Source organism: Cyprinus carpio, chromosome A9, assembly GCF_018340385.1.
Source record: "Cyprinus carpio isolate SPL01 chromosome A9, ASM1834038v1, whole genome shotgun sequence".
Lineage (NCBI taxonomy): Eukaryota > Metazoa > Chordata > Actinopteri > Cypriniformes > Cyprinidae > Cyprinus > Cyprinus carpio.
Genome location: NC_056580.1, coordinates 11,663,678 through 11,679,849, shown reverse-complemented (window position 1 = coordinate 11,679,849; position 16,172 = coordinate 11,663,678). Strand labels below are relative to the sequence as shown.

The window sequence follows — 16,172 nt, the reverse complement described above, 5'->3', positions numbered from 1 at the left end:
AGTTAGGAAATTAATTGCCCGGTGAGTGGTGCTAAAAAGTTCATGCTCTATCAAACTTGAAAATAATGTATCTCCTATACTAAACCCTATTCTAAACCTAACCAATAGCGTTTACAAAAGCAAACGTGAGCTAAAACACATTTCTTGAAGGAACCCTGCCCTTTCAGCTTGCTTTGACACAAGTCTTTAAGGTTTTTTTATTGTGAAGTGTTACACAGGATTCGTACACAAGTGCTCCAAATCACAAGTGCAATGCTGTACCAGGTGAGCTACAGAGCAAGTTTACTATGTCAGAAAAGCATTATTTACAAATTCAATGCTGTACCAGGTGAGCTACAGAGTACTAACGCGCTATTTTAAAAATTTGAGGTTTTTTTGTTTTAATAAGTCTGCCTAGGTTGAAAATGAAAAAAGCTGTTTGCAGTTTTACTGAACAGTGTCTGTGAAACAGAATTTCCTTGGTTTGTTTTTCCATTTTTTTCAAATAAATAACTTTTTTTTTTTTTTTTTAATTAGGCTTGGTTTGAAAAATTTTTTTTTTAAACTTACAGAACATGCTAACTGCTAAGCCACATCTCAGACAGTAAACATAAAGTAATAATTAAGCATGAGAAGGAAGAAAGCAGCATGATGGAATGTTAAAACGGCACGGAGGAATTTGTTACACTAGCTCCTGATAAACACTACATCGCTTGGAGCTAGAGTGAGATAAAATCCTGAATGGACAGATGGATGGATGCTGTGTAATGCTAACAGGAGGGAGAAACATCAAAGCGGAGCCATTACAAAGAGATCTATCATAGAAATCTCCATATCACAGGAATAGACGCACAGACAACTCGCTTACCCGTTTTCCACATATAGTGTCTGTCCTTTGGAAACTCCAAGTCCGACCTCACTTGCATGCCAATTAGAGACATAGAGAGCAGCAGGTAGTTCCCAACACGCCATGTCCAGCCTGTTACACCAGAGTCATCTTTTAGAATCATAGTCCAGTCCATTGACATCCTGTCCACTTTTAGTCCTGCAAAAACACAAGCAAACAATGGTGATTATGCTCTCTCTCACTTGTCAGGGAGTGAATACAGCAGCAAAGTGTAATAAACAACTCCAGGGAATCGTTACATTAATCATCGGCATACGTTTGACTAGTCATTTAATCCTTGAGGACGTGAAATCAAGCACACGTGCTATTCACGATCACTGAATGATCGGGATCATTCTGTTTTAAAGCCACATGCATTGATGCGGTAACTACCACGGTAAACACAGGCAGAGCCTTGGGTCTTTCAACAATGAAGTAATTGGGGGTATTAACACCTTTTTATTGCAACTCATTTAATTCTGTCCCCCGCCTCTGTAATTCATATCCTTGGGGTGAAGGATTAGTTCTGAAATCACTGACTCTCCAAGCATGTGTATAGGTGAGAGGGAATTTCAATGCATATCTGATTTACAATAAACTTTTTGGCAAGCATTTCGAGATTGTATTTGCACTATTCACATTTTGAAACAGCTGATCTTGAACTATGAACATCTTTTACTGTATCTGTGTGCACGCAAGCTTTGTTTTATTTCATGCACTGTCTGATGGGAATCTGCACACCATTCAAATGGCATATATGCAATGGACCGGATCCACGTTATGCCTCTCACATGTAATAAACTTTTCCAATGACAACCGAAATGGGAAAGTAACTCATTTAAACAGCTCTGCAGCACAAACCAAGGTTATTCATTCACGCCAGTCCTGCGGAGAGAAATGGGGATCTCTACATTTTATAGCATCAGCTCTGCATAGACCAGTGTATTACAGTATTATCTGAATTAAAATTTTGATTGATTTTTCTCTTCTGGAGGTGGCATACAATGCATTACCTGCGGACGATCTGTTCGAGGTGGCTAGACAGAATTGGTGTATTGATGGATGAATTGCTATCAGACTAAAATATGTGTTTGGAATTTGGAATTATTCTGATGTGATTTTTCAGGGAAAGCCTGCAGCTCCCAATTGGTTTTTAGTTGATTTCATTTGGGAAAATTAGATTCTTATTTCATTGCTTCAGCGAAGTTGCAGGAAAATCTGATTTGAGAGGAATATGGTGAGAGGCCTTGACAGAGTGAAAAAAGACCTCTTATCCTTTAACTGCTCCCACAAGTAAATGTCTTGATAGAATTAGGTATTTTCAAAAGGGTATACACTGATACCCTTTTAAAGAGGCTAGAGCTGGTTGCTTGGGACATTGGAGCTTGGCCCATTCAATTTTTGATAGCATATTTCAGTTTAACGTTTCTAAGTGAATAAATAAATGATGTTGAACTGTAGGTCAGCTCTCATTCAGAATCAACATTCAACACCTGTCTCTCAAAACCAGCCAAAAATTCCATCTGTGGCCAAATAGCACTTGTTTAAAAATAATGTCTGAACTTAATATTAATAAGATGAGCTGTACTTCAGCAAAACACTGCAATACTGAATAACAGAATGTTGAAGAAACATGCATGAATACATTCTAAATAGATGGTCAAATGACCAGTTATTGAAACCGATTAACAAAAATGTGAACTATAAACTCTTATAAATATGTTTGCTGCTCACTTGTGGAAATACTACTGTTCAAAAGTTTGGGCTCTGTAAATTTTTACATTTTCGTGAAAGAAGTCCCTTATAGTTAACCAAAACGTATTTGATCAAAACACAGTAAAAGCAGTTATACTGTAAAGTGCTATTCCAATAATAATAAAAAAAAAAACAGCAGCCATTACTATACAGTCTTTAATGTCATGTATGATCCTTCAGAAATCGTTCTAATATGCTGATTTGGTGCTCAATAAACATTCCTTATGTATAATTATTAATGCTGTAAACAATTGTGCTGCTCAATATTTTTGTGGAAAGTGTGTTTTTTTCCCAGTGACCTGTCAGCCGTAGGGAGGATGTGAATACTGACACACGTTCCTGCATGTGCCTGTCACCCGCTGTACCAGCCACAGCCATCCTGGAAATCGAATGCATCAAAGTCCTGTGCTGCTTTTTAGAATAACTAGGTCAAACAAAGCTTGTGGGCTCAGACTGGAACACAGCGTGCAGCCTTAAGAACCTGAGAGAGCTTCTGTGCTTCAGGATTCATAACACTTCAGTCGAGATTTTCTCAAACAGCACGCAAGTTAACTCTTTCAGGCAGAGGAACTGACTCTCATTCAGATTTTCATTTATACTACCATGAATGGGTGTGAAACCATCATATTTAAAACTGCATTGGATCAAATTCCATAGGCTTAGGGTCAAAGGTCATGCAGATATCTCCTAGTTACTATTATGCAAGAGTTCAGCTGAATCTGTTAAAAGCACACTTTGTCAGCAGGCTAAACATCTTTCCAGTTTGGGTGGATTACAAATCAAATTGGTGTGAAAAGTCACATGCTCAAATGTATCTTCAAAGAAACACATGGGAATTAATTTATGAGTATTTATGAGTAAGCAGTGAATTTCACATTATCGACATTTCATTCTTGCCATGTGATCTAGTGTTATGTCTATATGCGCTATGATTTCTGTGTTTGACAACTACATTTTATGTATATGAATAGTGGTTACTGGTTACTTTTACTTCATAGAGGCAAAGTGGTTACTGACAATGTTCCCTCTAAACCTAATAATAACTGACCTCAAAATGGGAATTCATGAACAATATGCTTAATCTTTTCATATTATATTATATTATTATTAAGAATTGAACTGTTCTGCATGATATGTTTTTAAAATGTTTTTTTTTATATAATTTCTTGGTATCACAATACTGTAAAAATGTTTTCTCAGGTAACCTTAAATGTGCATTGTTTAGTTACATCAGGGGCCAAATCAAATATAAATAGCACAATAAAGTTAAAGTTACACACTTAAGTTACACAGGTTGCTTTCTGCATTTATGTCAGACTCTGTCCCATGTTTTGTGTGTGTTCCTGTCCCCATTGTGGTGTTTGATTTAAATCCAGGTGTTCCTCATGTAGTTAATTTGACCCCAGGTGTGTTCATTCAGTGTCTGTCTATTTATAGTGAGTCTCTTTCTAAGTTTCTTCATCTGCTGTTAAATGTCATCCCAAGTTTGTCTCCCTTGGTTTATGGAATTAAAAGTCAAGTTAAAGTATTCTCCAGTGTCTCCTCATTCCTCTCCTGTGTATCGTGACAATTTACTAGTATGAAGTTTACTTTGTTTTACGTATTTATAGTAATATGTTAAAAATAATGATTACACAGAATTATTAAAGGTTTTCTTTTCAAGGTTTTTTTTTTTTTCTTCATGGAATAATCTTTTCTATTGTTATATAATTACTATAACATCAGTTGTATCACAGTCACATTTTTGTCTTTGGCACATTTTGGCTGACGTTTGAAAAGAATAGGCAGTGTTTCCCAGTGAACACTGTGCCTGAAAAGCTTAAACACAGCATTGTCTGTCTGAAATGTGGAATACTGATCATCCCCAAATCTTCACATGGTAAAGGGCATCTAAGCTGATCTGTCTGTAAACAGGTGGGCCTGTTAATTAATGTTTGATTACAACTCCCACAACAGACACTAAAGAACAGTCTGTAACAGGTCTAATGCAGCCTCAGTCAGGCTCGTTCCATTAGATCTCTCTCGGCAGGACACCACCGGCTCTGACAGCAAAGGAAACAAAAGCTCCTAATCCTGTTTACTGTATCGCAGGCGTCTTCCCCTTGCTTGAATTTCCATAAAGTAAATGCGTCCAATTGGCTTGTGTTCGACAAGCCAAGCAAACCTTTGAACACCAGCTGTCATTTCTGCCTGTTTTATTTGTCCATAAAATCACAGAAGGATACAACTTGATAATAAGCCTCTACCTGCACTGTATTAACAAGCTGGCATCAAAAAATGAAGGGGAAAAAAAATTCAGTACCTTTTTTTTTCTCATTAAAAAGTTTACTAAAAAAAAATAAGGAGGCAGTCCTATTGAGATCTTATTGATCTCCAATTTCATTTACAGAATAATGAAGTCATGACTGACCACTGAAAATAGTGTTGGTAAAACAAACAAACGAAAAATTGCTTTTGAATGATGCTGAACCCAGGCTGCTAGGTGTCATGCCAGCTAGAAGGTGCTTGGTTCTTCAAGCAGGTTATTTTGAACCAATCTCCTGAGTCTTAAAAAAACCATGTGACTAATTACTTTAGTCCTACATTAAAATGTATTTGTTTATTTTTAACAGTCATACAAGCATAGGCTATATTCATGGCAAAAAAAAAAAAAAAAAAAAAAAAAAAAAAAAAGAAAATAAATAAATAAAACACATAAAAAAATAAAAAATAAAATAAAATATTAAAAATATTAAAAATAAAATATATACACCATTTCAACTACACTACCAAGTTTAGCGGGCTTTTATGCTCAGCAAGACTGCATTTATAAATATAGTACATAAATACAGTAAAAACAGGAATGTTGTGAAATTAAAATAAAAAAATAAAACAAATGTTTGAATATATTTTAAAATGTAATTTATTCCTGTGATAGTAAAGCTGCCTTTTCAGCAGCCATTACTCCAGCTTCCAGTGTCACATGATCCTTCAGAAATCATTCAAATGCTAATAAAAAAAAAAAAAACTTAATAATTTCAAACTTTTGACGGGTAGTGTATATCAGATCATTCACTTTAATATATATTTATATTTTTTTCACTATTAATGAAATCTCATATGAGACCATATTAATGTTTTTAAATAAATTTAAGAGTTTTTAATAAATTTGTTGCCTTAACAAGCAGTCCAGTACAATATGTCCCAAACTAAAATGACATTATCAGTGGATGGCACCAAAAAAAAAAAAAAAAAAAAACAAGGGCCGGGCTAACCTGCCAAACCCTGACTCCCTACATTACACTACAGCATGGGTAAGAAACTATATTATATTGCCAAAATCCTCAGTTGTACTTGTAAAATGCTTATTAAAATACTGATCATACTTTACACAATGAGAAACCTCTGCTGAGCCGCATTGTCTTACCGGCCGTATAATTGAAAGAATAGATGTCTCCTCTAAGTGACATGCAGTGAGCACAGGGAACAAAAATGGCAGCTATTTCTCTTCATTAGTTCTAGTTGCACAGGGAAAGGAGGAAACACAGCTTGGCAGAGACCTCTCATGTAACACTGTACTTCCACCTATTACAGACTTGAAGACGGTTGAGCCCAGACTAGGGAATTGGGCTAGCGGGCAATTAGAGCGAGGAAACGGTGCTATCTACCTGAAAGGGAAGGCTGGGACTCATCACTTTAGCTGTGGCAGTGAGGTGAACAGCTGGATGGCTAAGGCCCGCTGATGCCGTTGGCAGCTGAATGCTCCTCAGAAGCTCTCTGTGACACAGGGACAGCAGATAAACACGGCCTTTCCTCCTCCCCCTGATGCATCATCTGCCAGCTAATCCTCAGTGGTTCCCCCTCGGGAAGATCAGAGCATGAAAGATGTGTCTGTCACACCATCACCGACCGTAGGAACAGATAACCCTTTGGCGATTGCTGGATGAAGTATCCACTGCCAGGAATTCCTCCCAGGAAGTATCCTGAAGCCAGCAGGGCTGCAAAAGGGAGGAGAGAAAGAGAGAGTTTTGGGTTGGACAAACAAAACTTAAATAGTTGAAAACCTGTCCTGAGACAATTAGCACATACTTTATGGACGAGAGCTGGAGTGGTCAGAAGAAATGCGGTTTAGTTTTGCTGTGAAACCTTGGGAGCTGCCTCACTGCCTCCTCCTAAACATCACGAAACCTCATAAATGATCAATCAGAAACACCCTACAGCAGAAACAACTCTCAGACCTCACAGAAACAGCATTCAGCACAGGAGAATCAACTTCACTATTTCAGAGTTTATAGCGTTAACATATAGCTAACACAATGCTGCAATATTCAAGCATGAAAATAAGCAATAGGTATAAAATAAACAATAGGTAAAATAATAAATTTTAAATTCATACAATGGTGATCAGGTATTATTAAATGTTCATATGCAATTCTATATACATATATAAACACATACTGTATTTATCAATGTATACTGGGATTGCCTAAGTATCTTACAGTAATTCAAGATACACTACCGTTCAGATGTTTGAGGTTAGTAACCTACATTTTCCTAAAATAAATGAATATTCAGCAAGGATGCATTATATTGATTAAAACTGATTACAATGTTAAAGATTTATATTTCAAATAAATGCTGCTTTTATAACTTTCTATTTACCAAAGTATACATCAAAAAAGTGGTTCTTTAGCACTTCTTTGGGGTGGTTGAGGTGCTATACAATATACTGTAGCACCACTGCCATACAAAGAACCCGTTTAGCCCCTTTATAGTACTTTAAAGGTACTCTAACTCTCTCTTAGTCTCTTAGCGGGAAACTGCTTTGTTCTATTTATGTAGTCAAATAATTAGGCTATATCTTAATATTTTGCGATTGCCTAGGCCTTCCTGTTAAGCACCATTTTTGTTGAAGCAATATTATGGTTCTACATAGCACCATCTGACAAAGGAGCTGTTTAGCACTTAAAGTGATTACACCTAAAAGCCGATGAATCACTTTTAGTGCTATTTAGCACCATTTTTGTTTAGAGTGTATTAGAAGAATATCACAGTTTCCACAAAAATATCAAGCAGCACAACTGTTGTCAGCATTAGTAATACTAATAATAATTTAAAAAAAGACTGAAGTAATGATGCAGATTTTTCAACATTTTTAAAAATATATTCAAATAGAAAACAGTTACTTTGCAATTGTAATATGTGAAAATTTTACAGTATATTTACTGTATTTGAGACCAAATTAAAGCAGACCTTGGTGAACATAAGAGACTTTCAAATATATATTATATATATATATATATATATATATATATATATATATATATATAATATATATATATATATATAATAGACCGATCAGCCCGGGGGCGTGACATACACACACACACACGCTTTCTCTGCTGTGGAGTCAAGACATTTGCAAATATGACTAAAAGATGAATATGCGACAAAACTACAGAATGTCACCTTTTATTATTAGGTCTTTCGACACATACATGTTTTACCAAATAAAAGGACAGCACTTTTAGAGTTTATCCCACTATTTGTTGTGAGCATAAGTATTGGAACAGTTGAATTTAAGGCAGATGTAAAAGATTAAAAGCTAATATTTAGTTGCAGATCCCTTGCATGCAATCAGAGCAGTGAGTCTGTGACCCACAGACATCACCAGACTCTTGGTCTTATGCTTTGAAATGATTTTCCCCATCCTTTAATGCAGCCAGTTCCAACTGTTGCTTGTTTTGGGTAGTCTCTGTCTTTAGTCTCCTCTTCAGCTGGTGAAATTAATGTTCAATCAGATTTAAATCTGGGGATTGATTTGGGCAATCTAAGACTTTACATTTCTTTGCCCTGATAAAGTCCTTGACTGAACTTGCAGGGTGTTTTGGGCCATTGTCCTGATCTAATATGAAGTGCTTTTTTTAATGAGTTTGGTGGCATATTCTTGAATATTGGTAGCAAAGATGATTTTGTACCCTTCCAAATTCATTCTGATACTGCCACTATACATTAGGTCATCATTAAAATTAAGAGATCCTGTTCTAGAGACAGCCATGCATGCCCATGCCATGACTCCACCTCCACCAAGCTTTACAGATAAGGTTGTATGCTTAGGATCATTTGCAGTTCCCTTTTTTCTCCACACTTTTGCTTTCCAATCACTTAGATAAAGGTTAATCTAAGTCTCATCGGTCCATCAGCTCAGTTCCAAAACTCTACTGGCTCACATATGTGAAGAACCTTGCCTTTCTATTTTTGGTGCTGATCAGAGGTTTGCATCTTGCTGTGTAGCTTCAGTAATTCTGTGTCAAATTCTCCTGCGGACTGTAGATTGACAGAGCATCACCCCAGCTTTCTGGAGGTTGTTGGTGATTTTAGCGATATGTATTTTAGGGTTCATTTTCACAGCTTTTAAGATTTGTCTGCCATCAACTACTGTTGTTTTTCTCAGCCGATCAGGTCGTCGTTGATTGCTGATGTCGCTGGTAGTTTTCAAACCCTTGATTTCTCTATGCCCTTTGTTTTCCTATAGTTCTAATTGACTTCCTCTTTTCTTTTAGCATCCAAATTGCTTGCTTTTCTTTCAGAGTCACCTGCCTCGTCTTTATCCTGGTTTGCGTGTGTCATCATCGAATGCAAGACTTAGAATGCAGAAGCAATGGATATAACTGATAAGACACATTCCCTGCTTTTAATATCTGAAGAATTAATGCAACAGGACACAGCTAAACACTTAGAAAGACCTGTGAGGCAACTGTTCCAATGCTCACATCAGATAGGGAGATGAAACTCTAAAAGTGCTGATCTTCTTAGCTGGTAAAACATTTTTGTGTTGAATCACCAAATAATATAATGTGTGTTTCTTTATGTTTTTTTGTCATATTTTTATTTTTTTATTATTTTTGAATGTGTTTTGACCACAGAGAAAAGAGAAATTTTTTTTTTACTGTCCCAATACTTATGGAGGGCACTATATATATATATATATATATATATATATATATATATTTAACTTATATTCCCAAACTTTTAAATGGTAGTATATATTCAATGAAAACAAGTCTTATTTACACAATTTTCCCTCATTTCAAGGAAAGGTATATATTTTTACTAGAAAACACAAAAGTGTTCTCTGGCACTGCACAAGGACATCAAGTCAAACTGAGGAAAAGTATTGTACTTTTTGGAGTATATTAGCTTGGTCAGACTTTTTATGATATCATCTGGGTTTTATATGCTAAGGGTCTATAGCCGATAGCATCTTATATCATTGTCTCATTTCACAAGTTTCAGTCAGCACTGTGGGAATACTGTGGCACTTTATCGGCTGTCATCCACCATCAGAGACACTAAAAACAGTAAAGAGACAGAGTTCTGCTGCTTCTGTTCCCTTCTCATGGTTGACATTCAATGATTACCTGTCAACACTGCATGGACTGGCTAGCTCATCCTGCTGATTCTTTCATTCTATTAACACCCCCTGCCCTCCTTCCATCTCCCTTCTCTCTAACCCACTGCCATATATTGACTTCCAATGCTACGATCTACCTCCCTCCGCCAACTCTGACCTCTGTCTTATTTCCCAGGGCTTTTAAGTGCTTTTAAGACACCATTGTGTCCAAAATGGCTTTCCCAAACTTCAAGCATGTGGCAAAAAAAAAATTAAAAAAATGCAGAAGCGACTGTACTGCAAAGTAAAAACCTGATCAATTCATTCATATGATTTCAGTCACACTCTAGTGGGGAGGAGAAAGGGATTGGGATTGGAACATTGCTTCTCATAAAACTCTCAACGGAGAGTGGCAGGTTCTACTTTCTGTTTACTCCATCTTGGATTATTAATGTGCTGAAGAATTTATTTTCAACAAGTTTCCAATCCTCAATTTCATTTTTTTTTATTTGGGATAAAAATGTTCTGGTAGCTTCTTTTTTTCCAATGGGAAGATCTTGGCTGTTCCCTTCATTTTGCAGGTCCCATCATTTCTCATTTTACTCTATGCCATTATTAAATGCAAACACATGAGATGTATTATATGCAACTTGAATTAGTTGAATTGGATGAGTGACATAATAGAATGACTGATTTGAGGATGAAAGGGGTTGTTATGAAACAGAGTTCCTCTATTGGAGAAGAGGGAGTAGTAGCCAGAGTTTAGGGCTGGTAACTGGAATGATGCTGGTTCAGATCCTGCAATCAGCAAGGAATGAGCCATTGTTGCTCTGATGGGTCATTCTAGGCAGACTGTTCATGTAATTAGTGTAATGTAACTATGGACAGAACTGCTCCAGCTTAAAAAAAGAATATTGTAACTAACTGTACAAGTACAATCATGCAGAGGAGAATAGGGGTTTCTAAGTCCTTTCCTAATGGAGCTGAATGTCAGGTTTGGGTGGGGGATGTTGAGATTGACAGTGGATCTGAGCAAGAGTGTCAAAAAGTTGCAAAATGCTCAACTTTACAGAAATGTGAAGCAAAAGATGCAGACTAGCAGCCTATAATTTCAAGTATTTAAACTTTGCTGCCAATATTGCTTGAGTAACTGGTGGATTTAGTGCTAAAATGGCAAATTACAGTGTCCTTAATTCGGAAGATTTCAAACTGATTACTGCTTTATTATGGATATGCTGTGGCAATAAATATATTTATGCCAAATGAAAAGTTTGTGGTTGGAGTTGAGATAAGATGCATATTTTTATATTTATTAAGGACGCATTTAATTGATCAACTGTGACAGTAAAGACTTTTATAATGTTACAAATTTCTATTTCAAATAAATACTGTTCTTCTGAACTCTCTATAAGAACAACGTTTTTTAACATTGAAATAAGAATTTTTTCCTGAGTAGCAAATCAGCATGTAGTTCTAAAATTTAAAAAAAAAAAAAAAAAAAAAAAAAAAAAAAATCTATCTATAACTTATATTTGAACAACTGAATATTTTTTTTTTCCCTGCCACAGCCCTTCAATAATACAAACAAATCCCTCACAGAGAGACTCTCCATTCAGTCCTGCTAATCTATCCTTGTTAATCTCTCAGATAATTCAGATCTCCTGCGCCCATGTGCAAAAATCAATTAAATGGCCAGCGGTCATGGGAGAAGGCCATTACACTTTATCATGAGTTTGCTGTGAAGTCAGCAGAGTAGAAGAGAGGAAGAGAGAAGAGTAGTGGAGGGGTCAGGGTTGTGAACTCAATCAACTCACTCGTTATTGTGAGACCCTCAAACCCAGGGGGACACTGTCATCCTGTCGCCATAACTGGCCCTGCTGCAGGTGTTTAGACATGGATGGTTAAACAAGTGTAAGTGCGGGGCAGGTCACGTTGCACATTGATGGCCTAGGGAACATGGAGGGAATTCATATGAGGACAGTCCTACAGTCCTGCACCTAACCTCAGACAGGACACGAACTTCTGAGGCATTGGGAAATGGTGACGTTTATCTATAATCCTACAACCAGATTTATGGACACCACTCACGGCACCCATAATAGTAGACTCAAATAACCTCATCACACCCCAGCATGTTACAACTGTAATCTTAATAAGCTTTCATTCCCCCTCTGTTGTTTTACTTGCAAACCAAGTAAAGGATTACAAATTAAGATAAATTAACGATGTCATTTAACACAATTTCAATACATTTGAGTACATTAAAGATCTGATTTTATGATAAGAACAACACAAATAAGAGTGTAATAATGTAATAATAGTGTAATAGTGTAATAATTTCCCCCTAGGTCCTATAGGAACAATAAAACATGAAGGATCACATACATCCTGATGATGAACAGTTAAATATCAAAGTAGTTAACAGTTATTTCAGCTATTGCTAGACAAAGAAATTTTTGAAGATGTTCATACTCAGACAGCTATGAAATAATAATCCTGTCCAACATTGTGTTTGTAGCAGAGAAGACATTCCACCACATGGAGATCAAAATCAAGAAGACTCAAGCAGATCTTTTCTTAAAATTTACTTAAATATCAATATGACAGAAACAATAATTCTCTTATTCCTTCACATCCTTGGATTTGTGGTTTATTAAGGGAGTTTAGCGTGCGTTGCTCTCCTGGTAATCCATGGAAGCCTCATGCTAAAGTTGCCTGAAATATAAATCTGACACGAACTGCGAAAATTGATGGATACAATTAGCTTGTCTACTAGCATATTCTCTGCTCCCAGAATTTAAAATGGAGTGATTAATTGTGAAGCAAATGTGTGCAGACAGGCAAGTTTTAAAGAGACAAAGCGGGGGTAGAGAGTTTAAACACAGACGAACTTGAAGCTTTACTGCATGAAATCAGTTTCACCCAAATATGATAAGGAAATTAATTTTGAGACAGTTTAATCAAATAGTCTGCCTTTTCAATTAATTTGATGAAAACTCTTTGTGAAGTAGCTACCAGTAACAATTACATGCGAGGGTATAAACGAGTAGCCCCTGGACTGCAATTATGATAAACAGACTGATGAGGACGGAAAACTTAATTATTTACTCTAACTCCTCGAATCAGAGTCAAAGATAACATTTAAGTTTCTGTCTGAAATTGCCCAGTGCCTTGAATTCAATGGATATTTCTATTCTGAAGAGTTGTCAAAAGTTTTCACTTTAAGCTTCAAGTGAATTAGAAAACTAAAAAGGTTAGGCTTTAGTTACGGTCATATTAAACAGCCTCAAATCACTACTGAAGAATACTGCATAACATACCATTCATTCTCTGGTGATAGACAATCCTTTTAAAATAACTGAAGGATTATTAGTCTTTCCTGTCTCTCTCTCCTTCTGTATTTTTTTCGCCTATGACTAAACCCCTTTCTTTTAGCAGGAGATTGTTCAGTTTTGTCTGAGAATACAGAGGGACAATGGCTTTAATGATTTCAGACAGCATATTCCCAGTGCTTAAGAAACCAGCTAGAATTCAGTATTGAAGTGATAAAGCCACAATAAACCACTTTGCCTTTCAATGAAATGCTGATTTCAAAATATGTTATGGTCAGAGGCCAGAGATCTATAGGCCGATCTTTATCTCCAGCAGCTTAAAGAAGCATTCCTGAATCTGTGTGCTTATCTCAGAATGCTGTTTAGGCTACAGCAGGCCTGCTAATCCCAATAAATGCATTCACTCATTTGAATGGACAGAGAATAGCTGGTGCAAGCCAATGATTACCCATTGTCTGTTTTCCGCGCTGTCTATAGCTGTGCAATATCCCAGAGGTTTGAAAAATCACAAATGAGATCTCTTTAATACCATTTCTTTCACATAGACAGTAGTGAGATTACATTGAGGGTAAATGGACACTGTTGCTCTCTTTTTTTCCCAAAGTTTTCAAAAATTCTGTTACTCCTACCAATTTGTTCATGAATTGGGACGATCCGGTTCTCACTGACTCAATGAGCCGGTTGCAGCCATTAACAGTTCACTGCAGGGAAACACAACTTTAATCTGTTTTTCACACAAACCAAGCAATGCCCTGATAGCACCACAAAGTCACAGTTTTTACATTTTGGGATGAATCAATCTATGAATGGCTTACTTATAGTTTTCTCTGCATAATAAGGGGTAGACAAATGTATCTCAAATCTCAATCTTTCATACTACACCCCAAATGATGCTAGTGTCTCCTGTATAGTATCAGAAGAGACCGTAGCACTATAACAAACTGTGTTACACATATTTAGCAAGATCTAATATCAACTAGGATCTCATTCAATCAAGACTCTACCAAAAAAAAAAAAAAAAACATAAAAATTTCTAATTATTTAAAAACCAAATCATCTGAGCTACACTGTATACATCATAGAACATTCATTTTAAATCTTTACGATCCTGTTTTTTCACACATACAAACTGTTCCATCTATTTAACAGCGTTTTACTGTCAATCTGTCAATTTACAAGGCATAGTTAAACCAAAAATGACCAGTATTTTTCTTGGCAACTAACTGATACATAAGTTTTTCATCTAATATTGATATTATTTCAGCTTCATTTAAGTTAACAAATGTTTTTTTGTTTTTTTTAACAATAACACTGGTTTTTGTCATTTACTAATTTAAAAACTGCATAACTGTTGTTTGTGGAACACAAAAAGATTTAAATCTGCTTTTATTCCACATAATAAGAAGAAACGTTCTATGAGAAACATCTAAGATGAAGTCGATACTTGAATAAATCATAACTGAGGACTCCATTAAAATCTCCCAAACTATGAAAGAGAAACCTCAGGGCATTAAATATCCCTCGGGGATCACAATACAACCCTTCCACCTCATTTGACATTCTCCTCATTCTATTAACACTTCTATGAAAGATTCTCAGTGTGATGACAAGAAGTAGCCAAGTGTAACAATTAATGATAAGGGTGTTGAATACGTCAAGTATGAAGTTAACGTGATGTGTGGTCTTCATTAGCTGCCATTAAAAGCTTTAAGCTGTGAAAGTCAAAAACAGATTGAAATAATGAGTGTCTGAGAGCAGGTGCATGGAAAAAGAAGTGTGATGTCTTTTAAAGAACTAGTTAAATATATAAAAGAGAGGTATGGCACGTGAGAACAAACACCTGAAGTCCCCTCAGGTGAAGGGACAGTGATCCTGTCAGTACATGAAAAAAAAAAATTGTCAGCGCTGATTTTAATTGGCCGCTTTTGAGGTGGCTGGTTGTATTAGGGAAGAAGAAAGCGCCTCCCTTCGAATGACATGGGAGGTTGGGCGCATGCGAGGGAGAGCAGAGAACATCTAGACAGAAAGCAGAAACCAAAAATAAATGATCCGTTCACTTGGAATGCTGATATCTGGTGAGAGAAAGGTAGAGAGAAAAAGAGTGAGTTGGTGTGTGACAAGAAAAATAGAGAGTGTGTGTGAAATAATTTAAATTCGTGTTTGTGTGAAACCCCTTCAGAAAAGGAAAAGAAAAAAAATCACAGACGAGACATCCAGGTTTGAGTTTACAGTAGTGAGAAAGAAGCGAAAATTGTAATTAAGCCCTCCGCACCGCTCTTCCACCTGACTGCCTCGCCTCGTTAATCAATTTATAATTATCACAGCGCAGGCAAAAACATTCTCCCCACCCTCTATGTGATATGGAAGACTACAAGCTGATGGCTGTCCGTCATGTGTCCAGGGGGAAGTGGGATTATTCTTAAGCAGGTCTGTTCCATACGGCTGCCTGATAACACTGGGCCTGCTGGTTGAACAGACACCTGGTTGCAGAAATTCCCAGCAGCCCTTCCCTCCAGAGCAGACCACTAATCAGGCGCTATAGAGAGCAAGAGAGAGAGAGAGAGAGAGAGTGATAGAGCCAGCAAGAGTTGAGTCCCAAGACAGGCCACAGCTGAGCTCAAACCTGTTAAAGTCAATTATGTCAGGGACGAGTTCCAGGAGAGGGGAGCCATGAGTGAAATTAAAGCCTGGCTCTTGAGGTGACAGACGGCCTGTCTCTGTGAAAGGATACTCTTATAAACACCTGAAAAATCATCAAAATAAGGCTGTTCACAGTCCGTTCAAGATGTTGACATAGTAACGCATCTTTGGGTGCGTCCATCCGCGAGATTGGTTTGCAGCGATAAAC

At 36.7% G+C, this 16,172-nt stretch overlaps 1 protein-coding gene across 3 annotated transcripts in view; it reads right to left on the bottom strand.

Moving 5' to 3' along the window:
• Positions 1-16,172, bottom strand: part of LOC109075079 (thrombospondin type-1 domain-containing protein 7B-like) — a 178,654-nt gene that overhangs the window by 128,283 nt on the left and 34,199 nt on the right. For 2 of the 3 annotated variants that reach the window (XM_042763479.1, XM_042763481.1), the window contains exons 2-3: positions 6,268-6,597; positions 848-1,024 (exon numbers count right to left, since the gene is read on the bottom strand). In XM_042763479.1, the coding sequence (XP_042619413.1) occupies positions 848-1,007 (160 nt within the window). In that variant the 5' untranslated portion in view covers positions 1,008-1,024; positions 6,268-6,597. Of the gene's footprint in view, positions 1-847; positions 1,025-6,267; positions 6,598-6,688; positions 6,772-16,172 lie in introns of all 3 variants that reach the window. The other variant, XM_042763480.1, reaches the window with a different exon arrangement.